Raw genomic sequence first — 26,608 nt, forward strand, 5'->3', positions numbered from 1 at the left:
CTCTCACTGCTGGGAATATTCCCCAGGATGCACGCAGGAGGAATCAGTTTGGAGCCATCTTCTGCCAGCAACAGGTGCCCGTTACTGAGCTGGTCAGAAGTACAGAGCACGTTCACCCAGACGAGACATCTCTTCCATTTACCCTGTGTACCTTGAATGGCCATTTTAGCACAGACCTACATAAGAGACTTCACCTACTTCTAATAAAACTCATCAGCAAGGATTTCAGCTGCTCACTACAGAACTGCCCTGTGCACCAATATCAGCAAAGCTCCCTCCCTGAGCAAACTCTCTTTTCTGGCACTTTGCAGGCTCATCTGCTCGCTGGCATCACCTGGGTCACACAAGGTGCCACACCATTGTAAGGATATTCTTACAATTGCCTGATGCCTCAAGGATGCAGGACCACGTGTCAACCACTGGGGACCTTCCCATTCCCCTTCTGCAGTAAGAGGTGTCTCATTTTCCCAAGAGCATGGGAATTTCTGCCCCATGGTACAGCTTACATTGTTCATTATTCAGCTGCTGCCTTCATCTTAACTGCATTAACCAAGGATGAGCAAAGTTGCCCAAAAAATGCCTATATTGGGTGTGGCACTTCTAGAAAGCACAACATAACAGTGGGATTTTAAATACTTTTGAAAATTCTCACTTTTTAATCTGCAACAGTTGCTGTAATCTCAAGACCTGAGAGCAGAATTTATGATTAATTTAACCATAGAATTTGGTTAAATCTGGATTTTTTTTTAACTAGCCATGAATAGTTACTTCTAAATGTAAGCATTTTTCATCTGAATAAATCCCTCCTCCTTTCTTCTTCATTCCTTAGCGTTATAAGAGTTATGTGGAAGATGTAACAGTATTTACACTCACAAGCTTTGGCTATGTCACCTTCATGCAGTAAAGAACAGGAACAACTTGCAAAAGTCCATGACCTGCAAATCAGTGTAATTGATTTCACCTGTCTGAGCATGAAAGGGTTAAAATATTTAGCCACTTTTCACGAAGACAATTTATTTGTTTGCTTTTTCAAACAGATTGTACAATCCAGTCCAAACAGCTTTAGTCTTTTTAATTGGGACCAGCAGGATGTTGGGCAAGTTCTGCGTGCTTGCAGAGGACCTCTCCTTCAAACATACTTTGTAATTCAAACATAACTTCAGCCAAAGCAAAAGTTGAACATCACCCAGGGCTAACCAGGAAGCCCCAGATCAGGCGAAGACTCTTTTTCCCAGATCCTTTGGGGTTTCCCTGCCGGGGGAGACTGAACAGGCAAGGTCTTCTGGAGCCCCGCAGCACAACCTGCTGGCATTTCTCAGCCAAGGCAGGACTGCTCTAAATACATCATCCAGCGCAGCAGCAGCACAGACAGACAAGATCCAAGGACACGAAACTGCAAGGACGTTGAGGCAAAATGCAGCAGAGTAAAGACCACCTGTCCTCATAATAACCAGCGAGACCAAAAAGTCAAAGCAATCCCTAACCCTGAACTACTCAGGCCTCCTAGCAGCTCCGGGCTTTGTGTTCTTTAGCCGGGTTTCTTCTAGAAAAGCACAATCTTACAAACCGATACTTTGTGCAAGACGAAAGCATTTGCTTTTGAACCCATGGGCCAACTTCAGCCAAGCACAACAAAGGAAATTAAGTTTCATGAGACTTAGAGGCCACGGAAGGGAGAAAATTGGAGTTGCCCCGTTCTAGGAGGTGTTGCAATATGAACTTGCTGCCACAGTTTAACCCCAACTGACAACTAAGTATCAAAGCAGCCCTGGCACAACAACTAAATTAGCAGTGTTACCAACAATTTTCTCATACTAAATCCAAAACACAGCAGTGGAGGAGATAGTAAGAAGAAAGTTAACTCTTCCCCAGCTGAAACAAGGACACTTCCTTTACTGCATGCCAGAGAACCCACAGTGGAAAAAGTCCTTAGGAATGTTTTAGTATAGCAATGCTCAGGTTTCCTTTTGTGATGCCAAAAATGAGCAGCCACCAGACAAATCCAGAGAAACAACCTCCGCGATACCTCCGTTTCCAGACTTTCCTGGGCATTTTCCAATTACATGCATTAGCTGTTTTAAAGGTCATGCTTAAGAGTTCTGCATATGTTCTTTAATTCTCTGGACACCACATGTCATACTGCAAACTCGTATTTGCAGTTGAAAAGTTCTTCATTCCAACTATTCCTTTAATATTCCATTATTTCCTTTCTTCTCTTCTGTCTAGAGCAACATACTTCTAATACAGGTAATTAAATAAGAGGGAGGTGACATTCAGAATTAATCTAATCTAAAATTTAATTCCAGGATGTTCCTGTTTTATTGAGAAACAGGCCACGCAACAGGTTGAAACCCAATACGCATCAGATATGCTATGCTTCACAGCAGCAGAATGTTGTTCTTGGCAGTTCCTTTGCAGACATCTTCTAGAGAACTTGGTAGGACCCTACCTATTGTTATACTATGAATTCTGCAAGCAAGATTCCAAAGGTGTTGGATTTTCTCCCTTAACATACTTGCTATTAACTATTGTAATACTGCACCATGAAATGCAGCAGATGTGCCACCATTTAAGGCCTCAAAAGTATAACAAGTGAAGCCATTCCAGGAGGTTGGGTTTAGCCCAGACAGAAATAATGACTTGGGGGGCAACAACAAAGTGTATGTTTGCTGCTGGTGACCTCCAGCTAAATGAGCCAGCAGAGAAGAAATCATGATTGCTTTAGACTTGCATATCAAGTCACCACTATAGAAGAGACCTTTAGAAAACTGCACATGCAATCCACCTTCCACAGTCTCACTGCTCTCCTTCTTCAGTGCTTACAAGTAGCTAGAGAAAAAAACAGAGCTACCAAAGCAGTAAGATCTTTACAACTGGATTTCAATGTAAAAGCCAGAAAACACACCTTGACTTTCAGAAGCCAGGCTCCAGCCCAAGTTTGGGGATTTTTAATGTCTAAACTGAGCTAGTAAGAGACAAAACCATTGGGATGCAAAGAAAAACCTACTTCATATTTCTCCAGCTGACACTGCACTTTGAGCACCATTGAGAGGGGACAAGGGGTAATGGATTTAAACTAGCAGATGGTAGATCCAGACTAAAAATAAGGAAGAAGTTTTTTATGATGAGGGTGGTGAAACATTTGAGCAGGCTGCCCAGGGAGGTGGTAGACACCACATCACTAAAAACATTCAAGAATCAGGTTGGATGGGGCTCTGAGCAACCTGATTTAGTTGAAGATGTCCCTGCTCATTACAGGGTGCTTGGATCAGATCTTAAAGTTACCTTCAAACTCAAATCATTCTATGATTCTATAGCAAACAAAGATCTCCACCTTGTGTGCAGAAATACTCTGAGCTAAGACTCTTTCTGGTGCTCAGCCTAACACTAAAAAGCTCAGTTTCTGCTGAGAAAGTAATTCACACCTGAAAGTGCAGTAACTCAAATAAGAACAAAAGACAGGCTGTGCCAGTATCTGATGAGGAGACCTGGATGTAAACATACCAGAGCTGTGGGAACTGCATCAAGATTCTGAGGAGTACTCACCTTCCTGTAAGAACCTGCTAAGAAGCCACAAAGATTTTTATAGAGGTGGTTTCATTTAGCCATGATGTAGCTGTAATATTCTCACTGTGTCCATGAGAAACTCCCCAAGACTCTTGTAAATAGAGTTGTAACCCAATTCCAACTCTTGTAATTATATCATACCCACTTAAATTATCCCCGAAGGGTTTTATTTGTTTTTAATAAACCAACCTTCAAAAGTGTCTGTTTTCAGAACAGAAAAACTCAAGAGTTTTTTTTAAAGTAATGTCACTTCCCTCTCCCTTCCCTTCCTACTCTCTCCAAGAAATCAGTATCTCTTCAAAGAGGAGAATAAAAATCAGTACAACTTCACAGACTTCCACTCCACAGAATCTGGTGTCCAACTTTGGGTCTATGAACAGATCCACAGAGACCACAAAAAACCAAGCAATAGTGAGTGCAAAGTTCATTCAGAAAATTCCCCATATCTAGGATAAGCAATTACAAGTCTGAAGATCATGATTTCTGTTGTGGAAATGGCTCAGGCAACTTGGAAAAAAAAACCTGCAGAGCACTAGCAGAACAACTGCAACACTGACCCCTTATTCAGGAAGGCACTTCCTAAAGGTAGGAGTTCACTTACATAGACAAGGATGAATTAAAACAACAATAAATTAAAATCTACTATTTTCTGGATTTACCCTATCAAAAAGCATGCATTTATCCAAGATATCTAAAATAGGAGGAAAAGAAGTGAGCTGAATCTGAGGTAATGCTCACCTCCTTACTTGGGAGATGGCTGGGAGCCGAGGAGACAGCTCTTATCTTAGTTATCTCGAGCAGAGCTCAAAGACCACATGCTTAGGTCTGTGGTGAGTGACTCACCTGCAATTAAGGCGAAACCTGAGATCTCTATGTAAAGATAAATCTCTGGACTTTGTGGTTGTAGAGCAGCATCTGCCAGACATCTGCTAACAGCTCAAAACAGTTGTGCTGAGAGGTGAACAGTCCCAAGCCTCTCAACAGGGTGCAACTCCCCAGCTGTGCTGGGGGATGTTCCCAGCACCTTGTTGCACAGATGCTACACATGGGTGGCTCCTGAAAGATGGAAGAAATCAGGGGTGGGATCCCTTCTGCTGAGGGCAAACCAATTAATAGTAATCTTAAAATACAATACAGTTGAGACCCTCAAACATTTTTTCCCCCTCCAGGAAACATAGTGTGAATTTTGTGGCTTATACTTCAAGCTTTTCAAGGAGAGAGACTCCCTATCCTTTTACCCTGAGAGATGTTCCAGCCTACTGCCATATAGATGTGGTCCACGTGGAAATACTGCAAAATGCAGCCTGATGCTGACAACCAAGTCATCTCACTTCCAAAGCAATCTCTTTGCTCAACATACTCTACTTGCTGAAGTTTTGCCCTCAATATTTGAGTTGGGTAAGACTCAGGAAACTCTCTCCAGCCTATTTTGTTCAAACAATGCCTTGGCTCTGTCGCTGCTTATGTTATCTGCATTTCTTTTCATAGCACTTCCAGCTGATGATGAAGTCGTCTACAAAGTAACCTCTTCCAGGGTAAAGATTCCCTCCAAATTCTAAACAGCCAAAGAATCTGGATAAATAATCCAACCAGAACTCGGCAGCTCAGATTCTGAGGTTTACTTATTATCACTCTCGCTCAAGATTACATGCAAGCAGGATTAAAGAAGAGCCAACTAACTCAAAGCAAGAGAGAAGCTATCAATATGGTTAAAAAAAACAAGAACAGACCTTGAACCATCATTTTGCTACTGGTATGTACGTGTCATTCAAATAAGAGACATTAATCACTGAAGAGTACTTGCCTAAAGATCAAGAGTTGTCTACTCATTCTTTCAAAGGCAGATCATGGGAGGAAAGTTGCAACTGCATGTGCAACAAAGTTTCCAAAATACTAACAACTCTGTGCTGATCCTAAATGCAAAATAAAAACCAAAACAGAGCCTGATGCTCTAAGCGTGAAAGATAATAAGCAATAAGTGGGTCTGCATACCTGGGAGACTGGCAGCATACTGGTCTTAAATTATAGAAGCAGCATTCTGGAAGATGATCCGTATCTTCTCAGACATGTCCATGCTTTCAGTGAGGTCTTCAAAGCTCCCATAATTGGAACACTGAAGTGGAGGTAATTTACTTAAGCCCCCAAAGCCCATTTGGTTGCTTCTGAACCAGCAGGGACAGGAATGAAAACAGAAACACAACAAGATATGCCCTTCCAGGGTCCCATTTATTAACTGAATACAAAAATAAGATCATTTAAGTGCAGAGGCACAGTATTCCACTCTGTGGTGAAAAGATATCTTAGGTTAGCAGTAAATAGGGTTTACAATACCTTGTAAACAGACCTCTTTATAAGCAAGAAGCATACTGAAATATGACACACACTGGATTAAAAGTTCCCTGTTGCAACAATACTCCAGACTTCTCATCTGGCTGTTTGGGAGCACTTCCCAAAAGGTGGCAGCATCCTTTGCTCTGTTTTCCAAGGAGCACATGTAAAATGAATGGAACACAAGGAACTTGCAGTGTAACTTCAACCTGCACAGTTGAAGAAGTGCTACAGCATTTTCTGAGGGCGGTAGCTTACACCTTGTTAGGTTTGTTTTGCAATGAAAAATAATGGCCAAAGCTATTGTGCATTATGAAAGTGTTAAAAATTATTCCTCTTTTTATGTTTTTTACAGCAACCTGTTGCACAGTTGAATAAAAAATTATTTTTCTTCTTCTTAATATAGTACATGGCATTTCTCCTCAATTGCACTAGAAGTAAATTTGGAAGCACTTCCAGTTTGTTATAGGCAAATAGGAAGGGAAAACAAGTCAGGCAGACTTTGAAACCCCTTTCCACCTCTCTGTCCACTGTATTATCCCCACCCCTTCACATCTCTGAGTCCACATACATTCCATTGATCAGGTAATCCACTTGTGTGTAATCTTTCTTCTTGTAGCTCTCATAGGCCTGCATGAGGAAAAGAACTATAACAGTTATGAAAAAAAACGTACCAACTAAAAGCACTGCAAGGAGCGAACTTTTATCCACTAAATATTGAGTCAGAGGCTCGGCAGCAATGAGAAGATACTCATTGTCTTTGTCCTGAGTTTCTGTGAGGTTCAAAGCTGTTGTTTTGGGTGCATCTGTTGCAGCCACGGTTGTTGTAAAGATGGCAGATGTTGACTTTATCCCGTGCCCAGTCGTAGTTTCTTCTGCAGAGGCTGTAGTTAAAACCATGGCACTTCTTGTAGAGCCCAGAAGAGAAGTTGATTCACTCGAGGATCTTGTGGCTGTACTTGCTTCTGGTTTTAGATCTGGCAGCGTGCTGACATGCGGTGGATTCTCAGAGTGAGAATTCTCCAAGGGGATGAGTGTGGTGGCATGAGTGGAAGCAGTGGAAGATGTTCTTGCATCCTGGGGGATGAGGGTGGTCAATCCTGTGGTCAGTGTCTTCAGGTGAGCTCCAGCAGTGGTGGAGCTGTTAGAGTGGGGAGCACTGGTGGTGGTGGTAGCTGGGTTAGACTGCTCTGTTTGAGTACCTGCCTTAGAAGTAACACTGAAGGGAACAGAAGTGGGGGACAATACTGAGACAGAGCTATTATTTTCTGATGTTTGGCTGGTGGGCACAATCTGGGCGACATGGCTGGAAGTGGAAGCAGAGATGCTACCAGAAGTGGGAGAAAAGGCAGTGGATGGCATGGCTTTAGCAGTGGTATTAGAACCTCCAGAGATGTTTGAGGCTTTGGCAGTTGTTTCGTAAGTGGTAATGAAGACACTTGCATTTGTAATGTTTGTTGCTATGGCTGGGGCAGTGGGGGTGGTAGCATTGCTTGCAATTGATTTCCTTGTATTTGTTGTGACATCTCCATTATCAACCCCGAGCAAATGCCTCAAATGAATTTTGCGAGTCTGAACAGTTGAAGAAAACACGTTTTCCACACTGTGTCGGGCAACCTGTGCATTCAACATCCTCTCCTTTTTCTGTGGATAGCTTTGGTGGGGAAACAGGACTGTTTCCCATTTCACGCTGACAATTTCTTCAAAAAGAAAAAACCAATGAGTTTTGTAAGAATAAAACTCTCAAGCTCAAATCTAACCTCAACCCCCCAACATGCACACCAGAACACATACTCTGCAGTAGACGTAGTACAACTGGAATAAATCAGTCCTGAAGTCAGCAAGAACATGAAAAATCAACCCTCCCACCCTGTCTTTATTGCACATAATCCCTTTGAGGATTTTTGGCTTGGTTCAGTTTTTTTTACCATAGACCTCTAGTATTTACCCAACCAGGGAATTAATTTCACAGAAGGGGAGTAATCAAGTAGAGAGCTGCAACGCAGAAGCACATTATCAACAGGAGCAGTGTTACAAACGTCAGCTCCTGAGAAGAAGACTCACGCTTTCAAAGTTACACATCACTGACAAAGCCTTTGTGCTTAGATTTGTAATTTTCACCTCTCAAAACTGGGCAGAAATTTCCACTTACAGCTCCCTACATCAGGGTAATTTCCTTCACAACTAATGAGCTAGATTTATAGTGACATAAACCCCATCTGCTTATCACAGGTCTAGTTGGTATGTTGCAGAGAAACCTTTGCCAACCCAAAAGAACCATGAACAAACTCCTTTTAAAACGTGGGTATGGTGACTTCTTGAAACATACTTTAAAAGGTTGGTTCCCCAATTACAAATAAGCTCCATTTTGTTATTGTGCCACTTAATTAAAATTCAATACCCTGGCACTGGAAAGTCACCATGAGCAATTGCTGCTCTGATTATAGAAGCAGCCTGTTGACTCTGGAACAAAATCCTGGCAATCTCAGAGAAAAACAATGCCAAGACATTTTCCTTTCTCTGAAAAAAATATAAATACATCTGTTATGACTTTATTTTCACAAGGACAGCGTGTGGCATGCAAATGGCTTGAATGAATGATGTCTTCAACATGGAGACAAACTGTTACTCGGTAACAGTTACAGAAGTTATTCAAAGACACAGCCTGCACGTGCAGTCCTTATAAGGTTGTGGTTATTCCAATCAACTTTACCTAAAGAGTTATCCTACAGGCATTTCACAACCCACCTCCCTCAGCTGAAAGCCTACCAAGATCTAAACACAGGCATTTAAAGCAAAAGAACCAGGATCTTGGATTCACCAGGAACCTGAAACATGGCTTTACCTCCAAGTAGATCTCTGATGTCTTGTTCTCCAGCATTTTGGCACACACTCAGTTGGTGACACTGCAAGAAGATGCAGTGGTTCTGGTAGGGTACAGACCAATTACAGGGATGATTTCCTGAAAGCAGCAGAGAAAATGCATTGCTACACAAAACATACCAAACATGCTGCTTCATAGCTTTAATTAAAGAATTGGAAAAAACAAACAAACAAACAAACCCAACCAAAAAAAATGCAAACCCACACAATATCTAGAAGGTCTGGCCTTAAAAGGATCCTGACTCAGCCTTGGCAAAAATAACTGGAAAGCCAATGAAATCAATATAGCAGCTGCAGCCTACCTACCTGCTTGCCTTCTGGTACCAACATCTCCTAACAACAGCAATTCACTCACCCAGGCAGGGACAAAGAAAGTGCACTACAGTTTGTTCCCATGTAAATGCTAGCCTAGCATTCCTCTGCATGTCTTAATGAGGGAAGAAAATAAATGAGCCAAAACTGAGTAGACATCCATCTCATCACTCATAGGAGACAGCTCTTGTTTCAGTGCTTGGAGTTACACAGAAATTTACTCTTCACTCTTTGAATAATGATACCATGGAAGCCATCACAGAAATTGTCTTTTACTAAGTCAAATCTCAACACAACTAAAATAAACTCATCACAGCAAGAACTCACTTTCCTGGCACCCCTTTGAACTCACTAATTTTTTTCTACACAGCTACATATACATAATCAAGCTCTGAGGGAAGGAATGAACCTCCTCCAACAAATACTGAGGAGGCATTTTAAACACTGTGCCCAGTCTGGGGCTCTCTAGCTTACAAGAGTGGTATTGAAATACTGGAGTGAGTCCAAGAGAGACTATTAGATGTCTGGGGGGCTGAGGCAGCAAATCCCAACTCAACATCAAGGGAAGAAGTTAGTTTCTACCACAAGGGCACTCCAACACTGAGCTGGGGGCCAGAGAGGTCTCTCCATCAGGTCTTGAACAGATAGATCCAAGTTGGGGTTGGACCAGGGAACTTCAAAAGGTCCCTTCTTGCTGTGGTAGCTGCACTTCTTCTCTAAGTAACTGATGTTATGTCAGCAAATTACATCTATGGAAGAGTGCCTAACCATGCTGGGAATGTTATTCTTCAAGCTTGTAGCTTCTTCAAGTAATGTCCCTTACATGTGTGTAACTATTCTGTCAACTAAGCCTCGTGTCTCATGTCTGTAATGACAGAAAGCACAAAAAAATATTGTTGGGAAAGATGGGAATGGAGAATGAGATCAGTAAAGCTGATCTTAAAACCTAAAGCTAATATAAAAAAAAAGACATTTCAGGTCCTTCTTTCCACGTGATCTCTCTGCACATACATTTATGTCAAGAGTTTCTACCTTTTCCACCTCCCTTGACACCAGGTAGTGTGACAGACCGGCCATCAAGTAACAAATAGGAATTAAATTGCTTCAGTAGGTTTAACACAGAATGTAAAACCCAGAAAAGTTTATGCTTTTGGGTTCAGTCTTGCAGTGGTTTCCTGAGATGGAATGGGTCACCTAATTCTAGAGGCTCATCCCCTCTGCTCAACAAAGCTAACACTCAACGGGACTTATTTTGCACTCACAGATTAGAAAACAACAAAGTGGTTAAAGTCAGCAACAGGGCCAACCATGCAGCCAAGTCATGTTGCAGCCCTGACTGCAGACTAACTAAATTCTTCATGTTTCTCTTCTGGAAAAGGCAGCTGATGAACTTTTCTACTCTATCAAGATATTGGAAGGTTAAGATGACACGTGCACAGAATTTAGAGATTCTCAGGTGGAACACAGCAACATGAAGTGCTACAGACTCTAAGTGTCAGCACAGTCAGTGTGAACGTGTCATCTGTCTAGGGTTTACCATCTTAAAAAACAGAACCTGGAGTTCCAACAGCTCTGGTGCCTTGGGAAACAAACTGATCCTCATTTTATCTCCTAAATAAAACAATTTATAAAGGTACTTTCTTTCCATTATGAAGGAATGTCTCATGTTTGAACTACAGGTTTGAAATCTATGGGCATTAAAAGCAGCATCTTTATTATGCTCCTAACAATCTGAATGTCAGATATTCATCCACCTGAGCCAAGGCCTCATCTTCACCACAACATCACCAGCTAGGATTGGGACCTTCATAAGGACCACTCAAACTCATTTAGAAGTTCAGTGCTTTTATAAAGACACCCCAGAGGTAGTGGGCAGAAGGCTTTCACCTCACCAGATTTGTTTAACCCTGTGCTTGGTTGCAGGATACAAGTAGTTTCTTCTAAGGCAGAAAAAACATAGCAGGGAACAAAGACTACTCGTTCCAGTGCAGCTGTCCTACAAGAGCCCTGTTTACTTGCAAACATCTGGCAGCATGGAATAATCACTCTTCAATTCAAGTGACCTAACACTGTTTGCACGCTATCAGTGCACACCAAGAGCACATGCAGGCTGTTTCTTATAGAAGCTAGAAGGGCCCTGGGAAACAGTTGTTCTGGATTCAATTTAACCAAAGCTGTCAGAAGTTACTTAGCACTACAGCACTGCACAGAGAAGCATAACTATAAAAGCCTGCAAACAACTGGAATTAAGAAAGAAAGTTGTCAGGGGAGCAGTGGAGATCTTCAAGGAACAGAAAACGCAGCTGGAATTCCATTTAAGGGACAAGAACCTCACCTGAAGCACCTGGGCTTTGACAAGCCTCCCTGCATTGTTTTTCAGTTGTAAGCCTGTTTATTTGCACTACATGGACTCCTCTCCCTTTCAGGACAGAAAACCTGTGTTCACATACAGAGAAGGAAATCAGCAGGAAGAACACAATGGCAGTCCACATCTTCGGGGCTGGCCTTACAGGGAGGCTTCTCTTCCCAGAAGCAATTCTTCCTTATATCAACTTCAGATCCACTGCAATATACCTATTAAAAAAAAAAAAAAAAAGAAGACTTTTTATATTCCTATCAGCAGGAATAGAAAAAAAAATGTACAAAAGGTAAGCAAGTATCATTACACACCACAAACAAACAAGCAAGGACACAGAGGCAGGAGAGTAAAGACCATTCCCAAATTCACAGAGAGGTTCCTTCTTTGGAAAAGGTACTGTGCTCTTCTTCTCTCAGGTCCCAGTGAAGAACAGCTTTAGTCAAAAGCCAAGGGTACAAAGTCAGTCTCAAAGTACACAAGCATATGATAGCACAGATATGATTTTTAAGGGCAACCCTCTTCCTCATCACTGCTGCAAGCTTTAGTCCTCATCCTGCTGTTATGAAATGTCACAGCCTTCAAAGGGTGTTGAGATTCAACTTTGTGTGACATCTCAGAGATGTATGTGATGACTGCAAAGGCAGCTCACAACACAGAATGAGCAGCATGTATGAATGGTATAAATATCACAGTGAAGAACATCTCACAGTCATCAGTAATGTGCGTAAGACCCTGATTTAGCCATCCATGCAAGAAGTTTCGGCCTGAGCTCTCAACTCCAGTCCCAACTACACTTGTGAATTTAAGAGTCTGACTAAGAGCCTTTTTTCCCTCCAAGAAAGGCCAAAATAACGTTTATTAGCTTTGACTCACTGATTGCAACATTTTGATGCCTCCTACCATGGAACTTTTGTTTCCAATTTTTCCTCTAACCCCAAAAAGTGCAACAGTTTTAGCTTCAAAATAACCCTGTGTGAAAAGAGGTGAAATATAAACAGATACCCCAAGCTTTGCAGAGGACACACAGTATATACAGGTCCATACTGGATAGTCAAAGAGTCAAAGATGGGGACAAACCTTGATACTAAAATGCCTCAAATTCAGCTTCCGTAGTCACCCTACAAATTCCATGAGGAACTCAGAGTTTCCTTCCTGCCCACTTATTCCAGTAAAAGAGTTATTTTACCTCTTGAAAATAGATGGACCATTTCTTTATCTTCTGCTTTCCCAGAGAGCAGGGGAGCCCAAACTGACTGGTCTGTATGGTAGCTTGCACTGCTGACCTTAGCTCATGCCCCCCATCCAGCTTTCTCCCTGGAGCGAGTGTGCACAGCATTGCGCTCGCTTTGTGTGAGCAGGTTTCCCAGTGCAGTCAAAAGTTCATGCCTGCGTCATCCCACCTGGCAGCTGGAAATATTTCTAAGTCTGACCTAACAAGAGAAGTCTTGGCAAGAAAAGGCAGCTCAGCAGCCCCATCTAGTCCTGTGTACCAGAGACTACTCCTGGTGTCCACCAGCACCAGCTTCACCAGGGTCTCTCTCCATGTCACACTACGCATGCACAGCACAGACTGACTTTGCTCATTCCTTATCACTTGCTCTTCCAAGTGCACCTTAGCAGGAGTTGAAAGAATCAGCACAGAAGAGGAGATGACCTGTGCAATACACAAACACAGCCTTTGCAACACTCTACACTGGCATCGGCTGCTGAGAAAAGCAGGCCCATGTTTTTTGTCAGGGAATCGGTAATTTATTGGTAATTAATTTGTGCTATTCAGCCAAGCTAACTTCAGCCCTTTTCCCACTGTTTCAAACTACAAGACCCTTCTACAAGTTTGCCTTAGCCTTTAGCATGCCTTGCTGTCACTCTTAGCATATACTGTAAATTAACAATTGAAAACTGCAGTTGACAAGGAATTTGTACAAATAAGAAAATTCAGAGTATTATTTCAAAGAAAATGACTGGGGTGATGTTTCAGAGCAGAGAGAAGCCTTTGGAAGATAAATCCCTTGCCTCCATGCCCTCCCAGCCAGACTCAGTTGTTCCTGGTTAAGCAGCTGCAAGGCGCATGCAGGGACTGCACCAGGGTGAAGAGGGAGATGTAGAACTAGATCAAAAAAAACCATGGCAAGAGAGAGTGTGGGTGTTAGAGATCACAGGTACAAAGTGTGCAACGCAAATCATTTAGGGCAACACATGCTCCTTTGAGCTGTCATCGAAGAGCCAGCAGACACTGCCTCAAAATTCATTCTTACAAGTGTGCATGGACTAGGTATGAAATAAGGTCAAAGAGGGGCAAAGAAATGTTCTAGCTTCAGTATATCAACAGAGCAGGGAAAACAAAGGTGGGATACCTTTGGCAGACAACAATGCATCCAACTGAGAAGACATCAGGCCTGTTTCCCACTTGCATTTGCTACTAAACACCTGAATGTTCTCAGACCTCTAAACAAGTGCTGTATTTCTCTCTTTAGAAAAACAGAATTCAGCTAGATTTTGCTAAGGGAAAGACAACCACGTTTCATTTTGTAAATCAAGGCAAGAATACAGGAGACAGGGAGTCTGCACTGTAATCCTGAGAAGCATTTTGCTTCCCAAGCTTCTTTCCAAGACTGAAGGTGCACACAAATATAAGTCTGGAGACAGAAGGGGCAGCACCAAAGGTACCTGAGGCTGACCCAATGTCAGCTGAGCACAACCAGATGAAGTTATATGATTCTCTGCACAGCAGCTTTAGAGCCATTGAGTTCCTTTGGCTCCCTAAGAAAGTTATTGACAGGCTGCAAAGCTGTTTCTACAACATGTCACATACTATCAACAATGATGAACAAACCGACTGTGAATCAGACAAGCATTACAGATTACAGAGGAGGAAATACATTGCTAGGTCCATGGTCTGGACACAGTTCCTTTGACGTCCTAAGATGTCTGTGCAGTGTGAAGCATTCCCACTTCCTCAGAAAACCAGGATACAACAATCAAAGGCCCATTTTTGCCCCAATACTGGCTCTCCATGCCCCCATCATTTCCAGTATTAACAAAATGCTCCTGTACAAAGATGACTGAGGTGGAAAGTACACAGTTCTATACTTTCAGAGGGAGTTTTGAAGGAAAATAGTGCCTAGAAATCGTGAGTCTTATCTCATAGAATGCTGACCAACCACTTTGATCTGATATACACCTGGGGCTGATGTGAGGGCAGCAGAGCATTAGAGGATGATCTGCTGCAACGGTAGGACACAAGTTACACATGCTCTGAAATGCAATTCAGAGAAAAAACATTGCCAGCTCAGATACAGAAGTACATCACTTATATTCCCTCTGCTACACAGGTCCTAGCACAGTTGGCCATGTATTACAGAAGAGCTGGCACATCCATTCACATTAGCAGCGCACTCCTCACTGCAGCAGACAGAACAGGGTATAGGATGGACATAGGTTTGGTCTGCTGCTGCCTTTTCTGATGTTTCTCCCAATACATGTCCACAAAAAAGAGATTTAAAAAATCCTACAAAGCCAAAAAGCCTACACAGACTGCATCACACTAGAATCTGTTAAGGACAACAGCCCAATAAGCAAAATCATTTTAATTATGAAGTAATAAAGTTGTACATCTTCTCCTTCCTCAAATACAAACCACCTCCTCCAATTTGTAGTGTAGTCTCCATCTATGGTTGAAGCTCCCATCAATCTGCATGACACACACCCCACAGGAAATGTGACTGCAATGACTACAGTAACATCTACAAGCTTCAGGGAATGAGCCTGCTTCTCACCCCATCCCACCAGCAAGCAGGCTGGGGGTGCACACGAAGTCAGATGGGACACAGCCAGGACAGGTGACCCTAGCTGGGATATTCCAGACCATACAGCATCGTGCTCAGCATATAAAGCTGGGGGAAGAAGGAAGGGAGGGATGTTTGGAGGGATCATGTCTGTCTTCCCAAGACACTGTTATCTGTGATGAAATCCTGCTTTCCTGGGGATGGCTGAACACCTGCCTGCCCATGAGAAGCAGTGAATGAATTCCTTGGTTTGCTTTGCTTGCACGCACAGCTTTTGCTTTTCCTACTAAGCTCTATCTCAACCCAAGAGTCTTCTCACTTTTACTCTTCCATTTTTCTCCCTCACTCTACCACGTGGGATTGAGCGAATGGCACTGTGGGGCTGAGCTGCCAGCTGGACTTAAACCACAACAGGCAAATTTAGCTGCACTGGGGTTTGTGGGTGCTTTTTTTGGGTCAATTTGGTCTCAAATATTACCAGCTTTACCCCTTTCCATCTTTCTGTGCCTCAGTTCCCCACCTGTATTCCTCCCTCAGGTGACAAGGCATACAGATTATATAGCTGAGGACAGTCCATGCTGTCACCATTGAGGCTTCATGGCCACAACACTTTGCCCCTGAGGAAATAAATGTTAAAGCCTAAAACCCCAAGCCAGCATCACCCATCCATCATCCTTTCTCCCCCCATATTAGTGCCATGTGCTGCAGCTCCAATGCTGAGACATACAACTCAGCAGGACACTTTTCCTGTGAAAAATGATCAGACAGCTATTTGATTTATGAAACTGTGCCTTGTTTTGAAATATCTGAACCAATCTAGTTTTAATATACAGAAAAGTGAACTGCCAAAGGCTAACTGCATAAAGCTGTGAGTGAACAATAAATCTGTCAACAAAAATACCTCCAAGCAATAAAAACATGTACTATGGCTCAAGTGCAACCTTCCCTAGTCTGATCTGAACCTGAAACAGATAGCAAATTTTCAGACATGCTGTTGTCTTATGGGAACAGGAGATCAAATGCAGGGCATTCCATACCATGTGTTTCAAATTAAACTGCTTTCAACAAGACCCTCAAAGGAACCATCCAGTGGTTCCCACACGAACTCTGCAACCACTGAGCCGATACAGAGCAAAGCTGAGCAAGAAGGGTAAAAGGCAAACTCATGACTTTAGTTTTTCTAAGTGCCTGCAGAATCAGGCACTCTGCAGCAAGGGTGGTTCATGCTTGCTGACAGATGGCATTAGAAGCTAGAACCAGCACAGCGCACATGCACAGGAATAAACTCAGCCTGAGGTGCTATTAAATTCAAAACTGACAAGTCTGGAGCTAACAGAGACTTAAACAAGCAGTCACTTCAGCCTGAAGGTACAAGTGTTACTTTTGGAGCAAGTAAAACTGCCAATGTGTTGAAGTTTGGTCACCCACCCACCTCCTGCCCTGCAGAATTTTACCATAGTCAGCAAATTCCTGGCAATACAGATCGAGTTAAATTTCACTGAAATGCTATCCTTCAGATATTTCTGAGAAATCATTATGCTCCTCTACAGATACATGTAGCCATAACACTAATTTTAGGTCTGTAGAAACAGAGTCCATCTTCATCCAGAACACTGGGTTCTGCAACTTTCCTCAGGAATTTAATCCTGTGCACGTTTTTCAGCAGGGTTACGCACAGCAGAGATGGCACCTTATGTTACAAAAGCATCAGGCAGTACTGTGTGGAGCTCAGAAACTGAAGAGAAAGTTCAGACAGCCTGGAAACAGCCAAAACATGGTCCATTCAGTGCAATGACTGAAAGGAAACTTCTGCTCAGCGCTAAAAGAATTTGAAGAAAGGAAAGAATTTTTGCTATTTCTCCTTTCTGCAAGGAAGTAGGATCTTTATGCATATCCTGAAATACAAAGAATAAAAATAAATTTAAAAAAACTAAAAAAAAAAATCAAAAGATATGTGCCTCCCTTATCCTCACAAGCAAAACATACTGAGGGCTACTAGATTATGAAGGTTTCTTCTTTTTAAGCGGACAACTCAGGTTAAAAAACAAAGGTTGCTTCATACCAAAGATCTCCCAGGCAAGATGCAGCAAAAAGAGACTCCAGCTTATCTTATCACAATACAATATGATACTGGGGAGCTTTTCATCATACATAAATCACAAATACATAGCACAAATCAAGAGGTTCTTCATAAAGTCTTTAAGCCAGGAACACATTTATAGTGATACCAAATAAAGTTTGTTGGCACATGCCTCCTTGCTTTGTGATTTTGACAGCTTGAAAAGCATGGAAATCACAGGGCAGGGTGGGAAAGCTTAGCCAAGTCTATTTTTTCCAAACAAAGAAAGAATCAATGCAGTAGCAGCTTTCCTAAACCTTGCTGACCTTCCCTAAGGCAGGTTCTTCATAGCCAATAAATCTTCACCAACCTAAATGTAAACCTATGGGTTATCAGAACCTAGAGGAAAAACATCTTCCCTCTCCTTACTCCATGGCAGGATCTGCAGAAGTGCTTTAGCCCAGATCTTGGGTGTCTTGTCTCCTACATGGAAGCAGCTACTTCGTCATAGCTTCCCTCTTTTCAGTTTCAGGGGAACTCACTTAAGCTTTGAGTCTTGATGCTCAAAAACTGATTAATAAGTCAAAGTAAAATAAGCTTGATTTGAGCTCCTCAAAGCTTTTCCAGTACAAATGTCTCTGTATCAAAGAGCTCCTCACTGATGGAAGAGGGACAGCACAGGCAACAGCAGGTTCTTCTGAACCTTTCTGAGCTTGATATAGGAAGTCTATCTGTCTTCTGCTGATGTCACTGAGGACTCCAAAACTATTCCATGCGGTTACCTGAATGTCAAGGCCATCTACAGGCAGTCAGAAGGGCATCTCACCAAGAGAGATTACAACTACCACAAGAATTATATTTCACCAATATAACCAAACAGTCAAGTACTTTTAGTACTTAGTGGAAGTACCTTTGCAAGTTTCCTTTGCAAGTGTGGAGAAATCAAAGGCTTCCTCTGCCCTAGAAAACAGTGCTTCTGCCTCCACCAGCTTCCCAGCAAAATCCAGCTTCTGTCTCAGCACTCAGCTTCTCGGGCATCTGAGCCACTTTACAGTAAAGCACTTTCACTTCAATTGCCTGAAGTTGTATCACAAGGTAAATCTGCCCAAGCAGATAACAGAGCAGAAAAACTGTACTGTAGTGAGAATTAGGCATCCTCAGCATGCATTAGGGGGTTTTGGGGTTCGTTTTGTTTGCTGCTTTTTTTCTCCATGACAGCCATTTCAGAGGAATTACATGTTAGCAAATCCTTTAGCACTTAACACGCCAATACAGAAAACTCTCTACCTATACAGATGCATATTAACATCTACAACATCAAACAATCTCTAGCAGTTTAAACTGCATGCCCACCATTTCAGTCTTTGCTTTCTAAAGCATTTCCCTCCAGCAATAACCTTCCTGGAGATGAGAGAAAAATACTGAAATAAATTTGTACACATATTTACAATTTCTCTCCTTCATCCAGACATCTTTTATGCAGATGAATCACTATATGAAATCCAGTGTTACTGGATGGTATTCATGATCTTGCTCAGAACAACTGTAGACGTGAATGCTTGAGTCAGCGGTGTATCACAATTTTCGAGCACATATTTTAACTTCAGAAGGGACCTCTGTAGGTGTAATCCTACTGATTTACTGCAAACAAATTTGTCACAAGTCATGCAATAACTTAAGAGCTCATTTAGTAGAAGGGCTTGCAGTTTTTGGTCAGTTCCCAAGGGACAGCTTGCCTATTCCACAGTTTGCATGACATCTGTTTCAGTTTTCAGAGGGGTCAAGGAGCAAGTGCAGAACATACCGCCCAGAAAGAACTGCTTGCTAATACTGCCTAAACCTGCAGGGAAAAAAAAAAAAGAAACCAAAACTCAAAAAAACCCCACCTCACCAGCATTTTCTGTTTATATTTTATTTTGAAACACTTTCGTTCAGATATTTCTTATCAAGATGGGTTTTCAGCATCAGAAATCCACTTCTGCTACTTAATATATTCACTTAATATATTTCAGTGCATAAACACATATCCAGCTTCTACACATTACGAGATTCTCAAAGCCTAGAAAACCTTGCTCCCTTTTCAATGAGGCAAAAAACACAAATCTGTGGGATTCAGCTATTTGCTAAATAGCAAACAAAACTTCCTGCTTTTGCTTATCAAGTCAGCTGGTAACAAAAGCCACTTGCATTACAGCTCAACTCAGGCCACATGCTCCTCAAACTCTAGTAGCAAGTGTCCCTGAAGAATATTATCAGCTGTTTCCACATCAGCAGATCTGTCTTAGGCAGTAATTATTCAAACACACAAAGCAGGTGTTTAACTTTATATACGAGAGTAAGTCTAGCAGAACTAGTGGAACCTGTGACCTGCATAAAACTGAGTCACGTAACCGCTGGCAGGCTCATGACACTGCATTCCCTTGCTGGCTGCACCAACCAAAACGAGCCTGTTAGAGTCAGGTGTACCCCAGACATTGTTCATGATGCATTTCAGCCACAGCACGTGCCAACTCATCTCATGGCCACCACAGCCAGAAGACATGGATCCTGTCATTTCTACAACACAAATATAAACTGCTGGCAACCCCTTAAAAAAATCATCATAGATGAAGATATAATTCATGTCTCAGCAACGTGTGCTTGCCGCCCAGAAAGCCAGCTGTATCCTGGGCTGCATCAAAAGTAGCGTGGCCAACAGGTTGAGGGAGGTGATTCTGCCCCTCTACTTTGCTCTGGTGAGACCCCACCTGGAGTGCTGTGCCCAGCACCTCTCCTATGAAGACAGGCTGAGAGAGTTGGGTTTGTTCAGACTGGAGAAGAGAAGGCTCCAGGGAGACCACATTGTGGTCTTTCAGTACTTAAAAGGGGCTATAAGAAAGAGGGAGAGTGACTTTTTACAGGGGCAGATAGTGACAGGACAAGGAGAGATGTAGATTAGATGTTAAGAAGAAATTCTTTGCTGTGACAGTGGTGAGGCATTGGCACAGGTTGCCCCAGCCCTGGAAGTGTTCATGGCCAGGTTGGATAGGGAGCTGAGCAACCTGGTCCAGTGGGTGCCATCACTGCTCATGGCAGGGGGTTTGGAACTAAATGGTCTTTAAGGTCCCTTCCAAACCTAACCATTCTATGATTCTATGATCTAGGGAGTAAATACTCTTTACTTGGACATAGAGAATTTCAAGATATCACTGGGCATTTCTCACCTATCAGAAATTCCCTTCCTTAGCCCCTTAATAGGCTAATCTCCTGCTTATTGCATGGGGGAAAAAAAAGCTTTTTTCCACTATGTTCTCCTTTTTAATTAGATACAGGAATTAAAATCTAGTTGCTACTGCCAGCAAGATGTCAAGTTTCATCAAAAGCACTGATGGTAGAAAGAAGCTTTGCTGAGACAAGAACATCAGCCCAACCTTTGTAATACAGACCAGCCCATGGAACAACAGGGCATCAGCTCAAAAGAGTGGAGTGCAGTAAGACAGACCAACCCTCCCTTATCTCATAGGTGTGAGAAGACTGAGTCATTTGTGTATAGCTACAGGAACTAGTCAGAGCCGGATATGAAAATCAAGTCTCTTGCAATCCAAGTATGTAACTACAAGACAGTTCACTTTTCCTATGAAAGCGTATGCTTAGTAAGTGTGCCATTAAGAGCATCTCAGGAACAACCAGAAACATCTGCTGTGGAGTTTGTCTTTTCCGAAGGAGAGGTGGAAGAGGAGTGTTCCTATAACACAAATCACATACAAATCAAAATAATCAAGACTGATATTCAGGGCATGATGTACACTGAGAAATGAGGAAATGAAAAGGTAACACAAATGCATGAAATAGCCTTCTCTCCAATGAATGATTTGCTTAATCTTAGATCCCAAATATTTCCCTTCAACCAGTTTGCACTCATAACACTTCTACCTTTATTTCCTGTTCTTCAATTTATTCCCAGTTCATGAACAGGGATTAATTTTGCTCTCACCCATCTGCACATGCTCAGTTCCTGCTGACTTCTACAGAATTTCTCTCTACTAACTGACTTGTTTTACAGCAGTTTTAAATCTATCCAGAGGGAGCAAAAGGAAAAATAATGATTTTGAGTGTAGAAACTTACCATGCAAACACTTGTAACTGTTTTCTTGCTGCCAGGAATTATTGTGCCTTTAGGGGAAGCAAAAGCCAATAAAAGCCTGGATGCAGTAGGACTACAGCTGAAAGCATAGGAAAAAAATGTGTAAAATATTATTGTATGCAACCAGAGAGACATTTCTCTGAGACTGTTAAAGTATTTTCACAAAGAGGTTGAAGAGTGGAAAGGTTTATCCTGCTTTTTAATATAGAGAAGCCAAACAAAAAAAAGATAGAAGACTCAGCAAAAGAACATGCTTAATCCTATTAAAATTAATGAGATTTCATCCTGGTCTCCACACACAAGTTGTGCCAGGAGTTTAACTTAAGTGGATTTAAAACCAGATTTAGTTAAAGTGCTGCAAAGTCTCCCCAAGCCAAACAAATATAAATGCAACCGAAGTATATATGTAAAATTCAATGCAAATTTTATCAAGTCACTCCCCTCCACCCACCCACCACTTTTTTATTTTAACAAATCTGAAACCAGGACACCATGGTACATCAGATGTACATGCTCAAGGGTTTTCCTGGACTATTGCATAAGCAGTTCTCCAGGCCTGGCACCAAGTCAGAGTCAGATGGAGTCCAGGGAAGGCAATCCCAACGCCCTCCTGGGCAGTCATTGTTAGCAGAAGCAGTGACAATTGTAAAGAGGACTTGTTGAATGTCTCAATAAATTAATAAAAGTCTCTTGCACACAGACAACCTCTTCTTCCCTCTTTGTGTGCTTAGGAAATAACAGAGGTAGCTATGGAGGCTTGGACGCTCCATAGCCACGTCTGCAGAACACAATTTAGCTGTCCTTTAGAAGACACAGCCTAGCTGAGACTCCCCAAGCAAAGGTGACAGGAGCTGTGGTGATGTAGAAAGATAATCCAGGCACACAACTGCAACCTGTAGTGACTGTGCAACCTTCCTGCTCAAGTGGAGGACCAGCTGATTCCTCGAGCACAGTACAAATGGACGGTGGGTCCTGTCACATGCACTGGGGGACAGTCCAGCTGGCTGCAAATAAACAAGTACCCATGTCCCTGGCTCTCTGCCCTCTGTTCCTTTCTTCATACCACATTGTCCTACAAGAAAAAAACAAACAAACAAGCACCCAGTGTGCTTTCCAAACAGTTGACAAGCTATCATGTGAAACGGGAGGAAAGGATGTGATGGAGAATCCAGCCCTACATGCTGTCAATCCACAGATATCACATTCTGCCAAGTGCATTTAAAGACCAGCTTTCCCACCAAGGCAATTGCAGCCACTGGGGACAGTGTTTCAGTTCCATCCTGTTTGCCAAACACTACACAGCACCAACTTGGTATCAGTGCACTAGCATGCCTACCTTGCAGCACTGAAACCAAAGATCTGATCCTTGAGGCCATGCCCCAGAACAACAAAGAAAAATAAAGCCAGTAAAGGCAACAGAAGACCGTCAGAAGTTTTGCACTTACGCTGATGAACATTCAAAATTGCCCTAAGGAAACTTCGTTCCAGTGAAATCACAATAACAGCAAAGCAGAGCCCTCAGCTAAATGCTACTCTACACCCCAGCAAGGCAGTTGTGTGGTTCCACTGAGCTTTAAAACCCACTTCTGCAGTTCTTGCCACTTGCTTTCGTTGGATAAGTTGTTCACAGGAACATGCAGCAATGTCCATGTAAACATTCCTTCAAGAAGGGGGGTCCCCATACGATGCTGGAGATCAGTTGTCCCTTCCTGAATGAATTGCTGTACCACAGGGCACCTTGGGCACTTACCTGCACAGTGACTGACTTGGATTGCCACTAGTTAAAAGCTGGAGGAGCTGCAAACAGCATTTCCAAAGTGTGCAACCAGGTCTTGCCTGCACCAATTTTCAGCATTGTTGCTGTCCCTGCAGTGCCAGCAGCACCCTTATACCCCAGCTATCAATTCACAAGCCCCACTGACTGCTCCACGTCTAAGTTGTAGAAAGGGAACCAAAAATTACTGAAGGAATGAATATGTTAAAATGCTTGCTACCATCAAGAAAGAAAGGGTCCAGTAACAGTTTACCTCACAGGACTTCTTGGCTTCCCAGTCAACAACATCAACAGCTCTCTGGGGGAGCTCCTTCTACACCCAAGCAGGCTGGGTATCATTGACAGGTGGGGTATGACACCTGCAGGACAGGCTGGAAGTCGGAAAGGGAAGCAACCTTGCTGAGCCAGAGCACACAGTGTCAGATGGCATCCAGCACTCACAGCAGGGATATTGCCCTCACAGTTGTTTTAAGGGCAGGAGGAAAAAAAGCCACAACGATCACCTATCTGGTTCCTGGTGCAGCATGAACCATAGAGGTTCATTCAACAATTACTATGTTGGGCAGAGGGTGGGAAGGGTACCTCATCTACCACACAAATGGACTTTGTACCAGCTGTGTACATAGGGACAAACTCCTCCTTAAGAAAGGCATCCTATCCCAATTTAAACACTTCAAAGGGCAAATGGCCAGCTGCTGAGGATTGTCATTGCTCTGCAAGGGAGTTGTAGCAATGCACAGCAGCTGAGGATCTATATGCAAGTGACTGCTTTTTCCTCCAGCTTTCCCAGTGCATAATTGCTTTTGGTATTAGAAGTTTGTATCAAACACAAAGCAGTAATTAAAAGGCAAGGATAAATCTAAAACATGCCGCATTAGCAGTGCCTGAACATGCTTATATGTGGCGTCCAGGGATGAGAGAAGAAACCATCCAGAGCAGATGGATCTGAGCATGGCTGTTCAGCACTTCCACGCAGGCAACGCACATCTCCATATGGAGACCAGGGATACAAGGAAATGCACGTGCATGACACCCAGCCATCCCCACCACTGCTCTGAGCCATAAGCCCAGCATCAGTCAGAACATGCACAGCAGCCAGGATGAAAACACACTTCAGTACCCTGGTTTGTGGGTACACAGCAGAGCAGCAAGTTCTTTCCTCCTACATCTAGGTTGTCCCACAAGTCTTCATTGCAAATATTCCGGTATAAACTCTTGCTGGACTTGCTCAGTGGTGCTTTCAGTTTATAAAACTGTGTCCAAGTGTGGATGATGACACATAGAGCACATACTCACTTAACTATGTGTCAGAGCATGGGGAAACATCAGCAGAACTGTATACTAAAAGCATCATGCAGAAAATTTTTATCCATGTTTTTTTTTTTTAAAAGAAGAGGCAAGAAACTCTACCCAAACAAATCTTCACAGTTCCTTCAAGCAAAGTTTTGGACATTTCCAACACGATCTGCTTTAAACAAACATCTCCATTCCTTAATGTTTCTAAAATATTTTCCCCTGAAAATTTAGTCAGTAACATACAACTGAAAAAGTCTGATAGCATGCTTCTAGGTAGTTACATTAGCTAACCCTGTAATCCAAGGTATGCATCCTGACATTTTAGATACATTATCAGACGTTCAGCATTGATGTTTTTCAACACCATAGCTGGAAATTTTGCTTGCAAATTACTCCCATAGACTTCAAAAAGACTTTCTTTAGAAGGCAGAGGCTTCAGGTTGTATGCATGTGCCAATTAGAATTTCAATAGCAGATAACCAGATGCAAAGTTTTCTGGCAGATGGGTTTATAAATCCAGCAGGGATTTGCAATTAAAACAAAAAAATAAAGATGTCCCTACCAAGATGTTAAGAGGCATGTAGCCTGGAATTTCTCCCAGAAAAATACTAAAACAATACATGTGTGTATACATACATGAGATAGATAGACATATATATAAAACATAGAACCAAGCAGCAAAAATGCACAGCACATTCTCTAATCTACTGCAGACATGAAAGCTAATAAAAATAGATAGATTTCTTCTAAACTATCCATTACCATATAATGGACTGTATTAATCTATATAGTAGTGGTTGATTATGGTAGATTAATTTGTATTAATACAAAAATACACGCATTTCAGAGAAAGAGAAACACTGAATCAACACACATTGCCTAATTTTCAAAGCTACTGTTCAATCACAAGCCCTCTCAGGTCTAAGGGGCACCAAATGCTCACTACCAGCGAGTTTACCTCACTCATCAAGGCTGCATTGCAATTTAGCTTAGGGTGGAAAGGATTAGTATTTCTTGGGTTTGTTTCTCCAGTAAGCAGGCATCTAACTCACTTTATCAGGAAACAGGAGTGGTGTTGCATGACCAAGCCTGGCAGGGATTCAGTCAGCTAACATGCAGGACATCAAGGTACTTCACTTGACACGATCCTGTAACGTGAGTTTTCTTTGCCAATCCTAAAAAACAAAGATTGGGAGACAGAGGAGAAAGTTAAAGGATTTGCTGAATCTACCAGAAGAAGATCCACTGCGATAGGATATCCCCACAGGATGCTGTATTTGAGAGCTTGGTCAAAGAACAGTATTTATTCTTCCTACCATTTACTGGATTCCAGCTGACACCTTGCTAACATCGCCCAGAGTTCAGTTAAACCTTCTGAAAACCTTTACTTAAGGTAGGAAAAGATGTGAAAGATTTCAGTGCGGTACCACTCAAAGCAGGATGCCACTTCCAAGGGTAATCCCAACTGTACACACTCAACGTTATGTATTCAGCCACACGATGTATTTACATAGCAGTGATGCCACGCATAAGGGTGGCGTCTCCTACGGACACCGTACCTCTGAGGTGGTCCACAGGGCCTAAAAATGTTACTCTCAGGCAGCGAGTTACTTGCTGAGTCAATCACCTCTCTTTCCCGCAAGGAAACCCAGTTTTCCCGGCTCCCACCTCCCCAGGAACAAAACCATCTACGAGCATCCACACGCCGCAGGGGAGCAGAGCCACCACTCCTGCCGCTGCTACGGCGGGGGGCTGCAACTTATCGGAAAAATTATTCGCAACTCCTGTGACAAATTTACTTCCAACTTATGTGGCAGTTCGCGGGAGCGGCCGCGAGGCTCCTGCTCGCCCCCGGGCCGCGGCTACTCGCCGCCCAACCCACCCCCGCCGGACACCGCCGGCACCGCCGCTCGCCCCGCACCGCGCCCCTCCCGCCCGCGCTCCCCCAGGCCCAGGACGAGACACCGCCCGCAACTCACGACGTGGCGGAGCCCGGCGAAGGACGCGGCCGCGGGGCGGGAGAGGCGCTCACCCCGCGCGGCCCCGCGGGGCAGGGAAAGGCAGGGAAGGGCAGGGAATAGCAGCGATGGGAATGATCCCCGGCGCCCCCTGCCCCGCCACA

At 42.9% G+C, this 26,608-nt stretch overlaps 1 protein-coding gene across 2 annotated transcripts; it reads right to left on the reverse strand.

Annotated features, from left to right (window-relative positions):
- Window positions 1-5,775: 5,775 nt before the first annotated feature.
- On the reverse strand, window positions 5,776-26,608 carry CUNH11orf24 (chromosome unknown C11orf24 homolog). Of its 2 annotated transcripts, XM_050335106.1 has the most exons (6): window positions 26,466-26,608; window positions 25,539-25,661; window positions 21,399-21,495; window positions 11,426-11,664; window positions 8,741-8,857; window positions 5,776-7,595 (listed from the first exon to the last, which is right to left on the reverse strand). In XM_050335106.1, exons 4-6 carry the CDS (start codon window positions 11,580-11,582, stop codon window positions 6,445-6,447), a joined length of 1,425 nt encoding a protein of 474 aa, XP_050191063.1. In that variant the 5' UTR covers window positions 11,583-11,664; window positions 21,399-21,495; window positions 25,539-25,661; window positions 26,466-26,608; the 3' UTR covers window positions 5,776-6,444. The 2 variants fall into 2 exon arrangements, with proteins under 2 accessions (XP_050191063.1, XP_050191064.1); XM_050335107.1 differs by lacking the exons at window positions 21,399-21,495; window positions 25,539-25,661; window positions 26,466-26,608 and adding an exon at window positions 11,761-13,792.

The sequence above is a fragment of the Myiozetetes cayanensis genome, unplaced genomic scaffold (genome assembly GCF_022539395.1).
Source record: "Myiozetetes cayanensis isolate MyiCay16 unplaced genomic scaffold, myiCay2020 scf6-25, whole genome shotgun sequence".
In the NCBI taxonomy this organism is placed as follows: Eukaryota; Metazoa; Chordata; class Aves; order Passeriformes; family Tyrannidae; genus Myiozetetes; species Myiozetetes cayanensis.

Excerpts from the sequence above, each read along its gene's own strand:
- CUNH11orf24 (XM_050335106.1), bottom strand. The coding sequence starts at position 11,582 with ATGTGGACTGCCATTGTGTTCTTCCTGCTGATTTCCTTCTCTGTATGT. Across the intron at positions 8,858-11,425 it reads TCAAAGCCCAGGTGCTTCAG|GAAATCATCCCTGTAATTGG; the intron begins GTGAGGTTCTTG and ends TGCTGCTTTCAG. Across the intron at positions 7,596-8,740 it reads CATCAGAGATCTACTTGGAG|AAATTGTCAGCGTGAAATGG; the intron begins GTAAAGCCATGT and ends TTCTTTTTGAAG.